The 9,565-nt window shown below is 44.7% G+C and overlaps 1 protein-coding gene across 1 annotated transcript in view; it reads left to right on the forward strand.

The window, feature by feature from the left end:
• Positions 1-292: 292 nt before the first annotated feature.
• Positions 293-9,565, forward strand: part of LOC106811289 (sodium- and chloride-dependent glycine transporter 2-like) — a 21,518-nt gene continuing 12,245 nt past the window's right edge. The window contains exon 1 of the mRNA XM_014814858.1: positions 293-328. Within this exon, the coding sequence (XP_014670344.1) occupies positions 293-328 (36 nt within the window). The remainder of the gene's footprint in view (positions 329-9,565) is intronic.

The raw sequence follows: 9,565 nt of genomic DNA on the forward strand, positions 1-9,565 counted from the left end.
TGTTATTGATGCTAAATGGACCCTGACTAATGTTTTTTTGCTTCCGCCGGCCATGATATGAATCCACCCCCGTCACCGCACGTATACTTTAGCCACTAAGTACATCTTTCCCACTATCTTACTAAACACATATCGCATTTGCACTTGACGTCACTTATAAAATATTATATAAATATCATGTGAAATTGATCCATTCGGCAATGAAACTACGCTAGCTGGTATTTCGAACTGACGATTTACGACGTGTCACATGTACGTTGCCAATTAAGTTGCTGCAAAATCACATCAGCTAATGGAGAATCCAGCACAGAACAAGAAAAAGGAGAAGGTAAATACGCAAGTTGCTTCTTACGAAGTAAACGGGAGTTCAGCTTGACAATTCCTATTATAATTAAGGCGAATGATGTCCATCTTTCTAATTTTGCTTATTTGCCGCAGATTGCCTTTTCGATTAGAACGTAGCGTATTGCATTAAGCGAACTTTTATTAACGTGAATCTTTTACCCGTTGAAAAGTATACTTCGTCTACAATATTATTAGTGTATTTATTGCGCATTTTAAGTAACGACTTCGCATACAAATTCTAGCTCTATTTAAAGACAGTTTGCCTGAATTTTATTCTGCAAAATGTCTGGTACCACACCACGCGCAGTCTCTTCGCCCTCGCCTCACACCTGCGCTGCAAAATGCCGACCAGTTCGTTCTCTTTCTTGTTTATAATTATTCACTAACTCTCGCGGGTTTATTGTATTGGCGTTTAGTCATTATTGGAGCGCATATAGAGAAGAAGGTTCTTACGTATATATTTACATGTAAATTTCTTTCCCTCATGTGTTTTAATACGCATAAATAGATCATATCGCTGTTCAGACTACGTGCACTGTCACATCTGATTGAAGCGTCACGTTTTAGATATTGCGTCACGTTTAGATATTGCGTCACGTTTTAGATATTGCGTCACGTTTTAGATATTACACAAGGCAGAACACACTAATAAGGCAACATAAGGCACTATAAGGCACTATAAGGCGCTATAAAGGCGCTATAAGGCTATAAGGCACTATAAGGCGATTTAATCGAGCGACTTTATCGCCTGATAATATCGCCCGATTCTATCGCGCGAGTCGAGTGGACACACTAGGCGATTGAGTCGGGCGACTGAAATAATCGCCCGATAATATCAAAACGTTTTAGGGCCGGATACACTAGGCGATTTTACACGTGTGTGCATGAGTGCGTTGGTGCGTACGTGCGTGTGTGTACATGTACACGTGCGTGCGTGCGTGCGTGTGCATGTACACGTGCGTGCATGCGTGCGTGCGTCCGTGTGTGTGCACGTAGACGTGCGTGCGTGCGTGCGTGTGCATGTGCACGTGCGTGCATGAGTGTGTGCGTGCGTGTGCACGTACACGTGCGTGCGTGCGTGCGTGCGTGTGAACTTACACGTGCGTGCATGCGTGCGTGCGTCCGTGTGTGTGCACGTACACGTGCGTGTGTGCGTGCGCACGTACACGTGCGTGCGTGCGTACGTGCGTGTGTGAGTGCAGGTACACGTGTGTGCATGTGTGCGTGCGTGCGTGTGTGCGTGTGCAGGTACACGTGTGTGCATGTGTGCGGGCGTGCGTACGTGCGTGTGTGTGCAGGTACACGTGCGTCCGTGCATGCATGTGCACGTAGACGTGCATGCGTGCGTGTGCACGTACACGTGCGTGCATGAGTGTGTGCGTGCGTGTGCACGTACACGTGCGTGCGTGCGTGCGTGCGTGCGTGCATCGCTATTACATGACATTACATACTAAACATGAAACATCGCTATTACGTCAGTATCATTGAACAACTCTCATTGGCTGATGAATTGTACAATCGGGCAACTAAATCGCCGACCCGGACACACTAGGCTATTTTATCGGGCGACTGAAATAATCGCCCGATAATATCAAAACGTTTTGATCTATGCGATTAAATCGGGCGACTAAATCGGGCGACTGACTGGACACACTAAGCGATTTCACCGGCGATTTAGTTGCCCGATTTAATCGCCCGATAAAATCGCCAAGTGTGTCCGGCCCTTTGCAGAACTATTTCGGAGCACTTTCTAGTTTTACACACAATAAGCTACTAGGAGGTTTATTACATACTATATACATATCAAGAGCTAATAATACCTAGAGTGTACAACGGAAAAACGGGAAAATAGTGCTACTTCACGACTACATTATTCTACTTTGCCTGCAAGTCTAAAATAATTTCATGGTATTGCATTAAGCAGAATTCCTTGCTCTCTACAACAAGACCAACCGCTTGTCAATACGATACTCCTAGGCGGAGATATCGGCTCCTAAACCTCCCCTCCCACATGCCTTACGCCGCTTCGCATCCACTTTATTATATGAAATTATTCTAGACTCGCAGGCAAAGTAGAATAATGTAGTCGTCAAATAGCACTATTTTCCCGTTTTTCCGTTGTACACTCTAGGTATTATTAGCTCTTGATGTATATGTAATTAAGTGTCACGGAAATGCGAGTGTGTCGGGTATTTGAGAAGACGAGCCATGATATCCTTGCGCCGGTACGATTTCCCGCGGGAACAGCATGGCGCACCTAGTTTGTGCCATGTTTGATTTTGTTCCACAATACTGTAAGGATTCATCGATAATTCTCCGAAACCCATAATTCCGCACGAGGTAAATATTAAGATTGATGTCTATTACACCGGTATATGTACGTTTCAATGACTGTCGAATTGCTTTCTGCCAAATATGTTGTAGTTTGTTCATCAAAACACATCGCCTGCTAACTGACGCTGAGAGGGTCTATGTCCCCCAGGGCAGGCGCAGCGTCACGGAGGGGGGGCAGGGGAGCGGTTGCATAATTTAAAAAAAGAGGAATAAAAAAGAGAAAAAGAAACTGGTTCGACGGGCCTGAAAGCTGTTGTTGTGCGGGGGAGGAGGAAGATTCAGCCCGAATCCCAGCTCTTGCTAATTCTAATTATTAAAACCCTCTCATTGCTGGAACAGTCAACCTAACTCAACCCTAACCGTAACACTAACTCTAAACCGACTCGGCTATCTTATATACGCGTGTCATAGTACCCAAATTAATCTATGGTGTATAACCTTTCGTAGTGATGCGCAACAATGCTCGGACGAATATCCACGCCGCTAACCCTAACCCTAACCCTAATCCTAACCCTAGCCCTAACCCATAGCGTTACGCGTCACGCATTAGTGCCGTTTACTAGCAGGGGGTGCTGGGGGTGCTGCAGCACTCCCTGTTTTTTTTTAGTTGAGTAGTGCGTGTGCACGTACACGTGCGTGCGTGTGCACGTACGAAGGCGTACGGCGTGTGCACGTACACGGCTAACTATGAACTCGCTTATAACGAAAACAATGCCAATCTATGACAAAAGAAGCGTCAAAGGCGTCGCCTGTCTGGGTAGTATGGTAATTATTTATTTATCTTTAGTTGAGTAGTAATTTTATAATGTTTTTTTTCAATAAAATAGTGCATGCTGCGGTATGCTAGAGATACCTGCGGAAATTTCGAGTGGTTTACGGCACCTCGCCAGCTCGTGTAAAGTTAGCAAAGGTTTACGTAAATTTTAGCTTGATGAATCGCACCTAAAACGACCTCGCTTGCGTACGCGAAATCGTACGCAAATTTACTAAATAACTGCGTTGATAAATCGCAACTAAGCAACGTCGATTGCGTACACAAGATTTACGCAAAATATTTTGCGTACGCAGCTTGATGAATCATAAATCTACCCCTTGGACCCCACCCGTCAGTGCAAGCGCACACGGTATCAGAGTCTACAGTTTCCAGGGGCGTGTACATGGGGGGTCCGGACCCCCCCCCCTGCTCGCACAGAAAACGCATCTGAGGGGGTCTAATTTAAAAAAAACCACCCTTTCGCGTGCTCGCAAGTTTGGGTTACGGTTAGACCCCCCCTCGTACAAATCCTGTACACGCCCCTGGTTTCGCCCCCATAAGAAAATACCCTGGCGCCGCCCCTGCCCCAGGATACTGCCGGAACGTAACCTGGGTACGGGCCGGTATACCGGAACGTACCCTGGTACTATCTAATATGCCGGACCGTACCTTGCCTGCACCACTAACGAGTCTAAGGAGTCGCCTACGCCTACTCCCTAACCCTGACCCTAACCCTAACCCTAAGTTCTAACCCTAAACCTAACCCTAACCCTAACCCTAACCATATCAAATAGTTACCAGGGTACGTTACGATATACCGGACCATACCCAGGGTACGTTCCGGCAGTACCCTGGGGGACATAGACCCTATGAGCCTAACGGACACTGCTTGCCGTTAAACATGCATAGAGCCCTTGAGGTCATCATACTACTGTTCACGTTTACAGTTAACATATAATTGTCTACCTATGTTTGCAAAGCAAGTTTCGAAACTTATAGCACATTGTCGTTATTGTGCATGTTTTACAGTTTTTACGACACCATAGCAGCATGATCGTCGAATAAAGTGTAAACGCGGTGCCTGTGTTGGGCAGAAAACTGTGTTTCTAGTATTTATTGGAAGTTTGGGTTTGTGAGCAATTACAGTATATAATAATTATATGTTAAGTTAACTTATTAATTCATCATGTATTTTATTTCATAATTCGATGTTTTGTTTTATGGTTGATTTTATCACATATAACATTCACGGATCGAATGCTTCAATTCACGGAACGAATCATTCGATTCACGGATCGAATCATTCGACTCACGGATCGAATCATTCGATTCACGGATCGAATCATTCGATTCACGGATCGAATCATTAATTCACGGATTGAATCAATTCGATTCACGAGACGATCATTTGATTCACGGATGAATCTTTTGATTCACGAGATCGAATGCATTCGCATTCACGGCATCGAATCATTTGATTCCACCTGATCGAATCATTTGCAGATCAGGGAGTAGCATGGTTCGATGCAGTTCGTGCAGGAGGGATCTTCATAATACAAAAATACTGTAGTGGTTATTCGCACCGTGGCGGTGCAGATAACCGAAAATGTGTTTAAATTTTATATGTTATACATGTAATAATGGCTAAGGAGTGCCAATATTAGGCAGTTAATGATGTTATGAGCAAGGCGAAAAACCTAGAGGGAAGAGAGACGAGGTAATATGAAGAGAGGGAAAGATGTGGTATTACAAGGAAGGAGGTAGAAGGTATGAGGACGAGGGAGGAAGGTAGTGGAGGAGGAGGAGGGGAGAAGAGGGTGGGGTAGAAGAGGTAGAAGACGAGGGAAAAAGTAGTGGAGGAAGAGAAAGGGGAGGAGTAGAAAAGGGTAGAAGGAAGGGGAGATGTTTGCTACACGGAAGAAAAGAGAGAAGGTAGAGAGGGCGAGGGAAAGGGTAACGTGGAGGAGAGGAGGGGAGAAGGGGTAGAGTAGAAGAGGTATGAAGACGAGGGAAGAAAGTAGGTGGATGGAGGAGGAAGGGGAGAGGTATGAAAAGGGGTACAGGAAGGAGGTCGAGGAGGACGGGTAGAAGGTGGTCCGAGGAGAAAGGTAGAAAGTGGTGGGGGAGGAGAGAGAGGAGGTAGAGGAGGGAGGAGGTAGAGGGGAACAATGTGGTGGAGGGGAGGGGGAGTTGAGAGATAGGGGAGAGAGGAGGTAGTAGAGGGGGAGAAGGTAGAAGAGGGAGGAAGTGGCGGATGGTGGGAGAAGGTGGAGGAGGTAGAGGAGAGGGAGAAAGTGGTGGAGAAGGAGGGGAAGGAGGCGGGTAGAAGGTGGTGGGGGAGGAGAGGGAAAGGGTAGAGGAGGGCGGAGGTAGAGGAGGAGCATGGGGTGGAGGGGAGGGGGAGTTGGGATATATGGGAGAGAGGAGGTAGTGGAGGGGGAGAAGGTAGAAGAGGGAGGATGTAGAGAATGGTGGGAGAAGGTGGAGGGGGTAAAGGAGAGTGGGAGAATGTGGAGGAAGTAGAGTGGAGAAGAAGGGAGAGGGGGTGGTGGCAAAGGAGAAGGGAAAAAGGGGGAGGAGGTAGAAGAGAAGGAGAAGGTGGTAGAGGAGGATGAGGGAGGAGGTGGCGGAGGAGGAGGAGGGGTCGAGGTGGTAAGTGAGTAAGTGAGTGAGAAAGGGAAGAGGTAAGAGGGAGGGAGATAGGGAGGGAGGGCGTCGAGGTGGTAAGTGAGTGAGAGAGGGAGGGAGCGATCGAGGCGTTTTGTGCTTACCGGCCGGCCCGCAGAATGCACAATATATTGTAAGCGGGCAAATCCCACACGCCAGAGAAGTGATGGCGATGCGGGAAGCGAAATTTTTTTTCCCACGAGAGTTCCGGACCCCAGCCAATCAGCGCACTCCATTCACTCGTCTCTCTCGAAGCAACAATGTAAAAATTTTACAACCTAACCCTAACCCTAACCTAAACCCGAACCCTAACACTAACGATAATCCAACCAGGCTTGTCTTATATACGCACCATATATTACAAAAACACTATCTGTGGTGGGTCCGGAACTCTCGTGGGAAAAAAAATTTCGCATGCGGGAACGCAACCGGTGTCAGGGGAAATGTACAAAACAGAAACGGGAAGTTCAGCGGTTAGGCCCGAGATCAAAGTGAGCCGTGGCAGTTTTTCTTTTAATCAGACGAGTTAATATAATCAAAGTTGACTAGACACAAAACGAGTGTGTGCCATTTTCGCGGTGGTTTGCCTGTGTGGTGTTTTGAACATAAACATTGTTCAAGACTACCCATTGTCAACTCAAAATGCTGAAAAATCAGCAAGAATGCTCAGAATCGATTGTAACATTATTATTTGATATCTGCTGCTTATTATGAGCTATGATACTTATAGAAATTTATTAATTATCATAATGTAAAACTGCTCCAAAGTTGAACTAGTGCCGTTTAACTTTTGCTCAAGTTGTTGATAGATGGCGCTAGTCGGAAACGTAGTCCGGTATAAATTTCAGGATCAAATGATTCGATTCACGGATCGAATAACTCGATTCACGGATTAAATGATTCGATTCACGGATCGAATAATTCGATTCCAAAACCGAATGGTTTGATGCCAGAATCGAATGGTTTGATTCTCTTTTCTGATATAAAATCAAATAATTTAAACATTTAAAACAGGGAATTATTGTCGATTTATTGCATATAACATATGATTAAATAATCAAATATTATATGCGATAAATCAAATGTTATATGTAATAAATCAAATGTTATATGTGATAAATCGAATGTTATATGTGATAAATCAAATATTATATATGATAAATCGAATGTTATAGGTGATAAATCAACCATAAAACAAAAATCGAATTATGAAACAAAAAACATTCCATAGCTGAGGAGCTGTGTATATGTAATGAAGAGCGTATAAAGAAGGAGAGCGTACAACGGGGAAATGCTGAAACCATGTTGCAGTATTAGTCGAATTAAGAAACTTTGCCCGTGTGATTTTGACGATTCTTTTGCGACTGTCTCTCGCTTTCAGATAACTTCGGGAAACCTCGCGTGTTTCCGTCAATGATTGACAAATGGAATGAATGACGTCTGTTATTGATTGCCATAGTGATGACCCCCACCTGTGCCCACCTCACGCTGGATGTGTAGTAATCTCTGTAGTACTGACGTAAGTCAGCGCTACCATGGCGCTACACAGCGGCGACCGGAAGCAATACACTGGCCACAAAGCGAGAGAGGGTCGCAGTAAACAGTGATTTCGAGTCGGTTTTCGGCAAAAATACCAGATTTTTTTTACCACTCATTATCTCCGCGTAGGAACATCGTAGGAACACGCGGTTTGTTTTATATTAACAAGATAAACAAGGACAGCTGATCAATAATACCGCAAAGAATCGTCAATATAAAACGGGAAAAGTTTATTAATTCGACTAATACTGCAACATAGTTTCAGCATTACACAGTTGTACGCTCTCCTTCTTTATACGCTCTTGATGTAGCTATATGACCGTATCGTATAGGTACTAGGTTCGTGGCTTTTAGGTACGGGTAAGGTTTTCCCTTAGTTAACACAATTAATAGACAGAAACAACGGGTAACGTACAACGATTGATCTATTTATTTTACACCAGAACTACAGTCACAATAAGTGTTCGTCGAGTTAGTAACGATAGCTCGTATACACGCTTCTCAGCATAGGTTAAGCTTAATGCTCAATAGAGGTTACCACACAAAATACTGTGGCTCAACAGAGTTTAACACACAAATACTGTGGCTCAATAGAGTTTAGCACACAAAATACAATAGCACAAATACGACAAGACAATCTATAACCAATACTCACATCTGGAGACCAACTCTAACTCGATTCTAAACCTTTCTGTTTGAAAGCGGCCTCTATTAAATTTTAACTTTCACGTCCAATTTACCCCCGCTACATCACGTGACTAATGTTGGTCATACCAGCCGTCAAGAACGGACCGCTGTTACTAGCTTTCGATAGGGAGGGGAGGGTCTATTGTCTACACTGGAAACCACGCAACCGTGGTGGTATCCAGTCCTCCGAAGTGTAACTATATCATGTTGCGTGCACAGGCCTGTCACAAGCCTACTTGCGTTTGCTTACATCTGGATTTTTAAAGTAGGTGCGGGGCTTTTGCTTTAATTAACATTAATGTCCCTGAGACCGAACGCGCGGTCACATTCTAATCACTAATTATAAGCGGAATTTGTTTCATCTAAAATATACGTTATGAATTGCAATGGCGATTGAATAGCTTAATGCATTTACGAAATTCTCACAAAACCAACCACGTAACCGCATCACGACACAAACGCACCACGCCGGCCCGGCGACCCTGAAAAGTTGGAAGAGGGGAACATGGAAAAAGTAAGAGATAACACCAGTTATAGTTACCTACCTCACCTCCGTTTTTATATACTAACGTCTGGAAAGCGGCCAAAACCTTTTCCTAATCCAAGCTGCGTAAGCAACGGCACGGTGAGGAAAAACTCGATTTGTTTCGCCCAGTTGGAGCTTCTTAACGGCATGTCCTAAACCACCAAATAATGTAGCATCAGATCTTAACTAATAAATATAACGGGTTCTTTGGCTTGAAATTATGGTTCGGTACATTGAGTGCGTTTGTGTGTGCATTTGTGTGTGTGTGTGTGCGTAAACGGAAGTGCTGTTTGCACCGATTAGACGAACGGAATATAATTGTAGCTTAACACAGAGCAAAGAACTGGTTATAATACAATAATCTGCGTTAGACGAAACGCGTGATGTCTTTTGATCGACAGAGAATTGGTTGTTTTTGCGGGTTCAGTTTTGTTGGTGTATGTGGTTGCTTGGCGATGGACGTGCGTATATACGTGCGGCGGCGATGCGCTAGCAGGCGTGCGTGTGTGATGCAATGTGTGTGCGCTGGTGTGCATGCCAATGTGTGTGCGGGTGTGCTTGTGCCCGGTGTGTGCGAGTGTGTGCGTGTGTGTAGCGTGTGTGCGAATGGTGGATGTGTGTGCCGACATAAATTAGCAAAAAAATTTAATATTAGATATATACAGTAGGCGAGTATATACAAATATATACGCCACACATAATGCATAACACCG

This window comes from Priapulus caudatus, unplaced genomic scaffold, assembly GCF_000485595.1.
Source record: "Priapulus caudatus unplaced genomic scaffold, Priapulus_caudatus-5.0.1 Scaffold525, whole genome shotgun sequence".
Classification (NCBI taxonomy): Eukaryota; Metazoa; Priapulida; class Priapulimorpha; order Priapulimorphida; family Priapulidae; genus Priapulus; species Priapulus caudatus.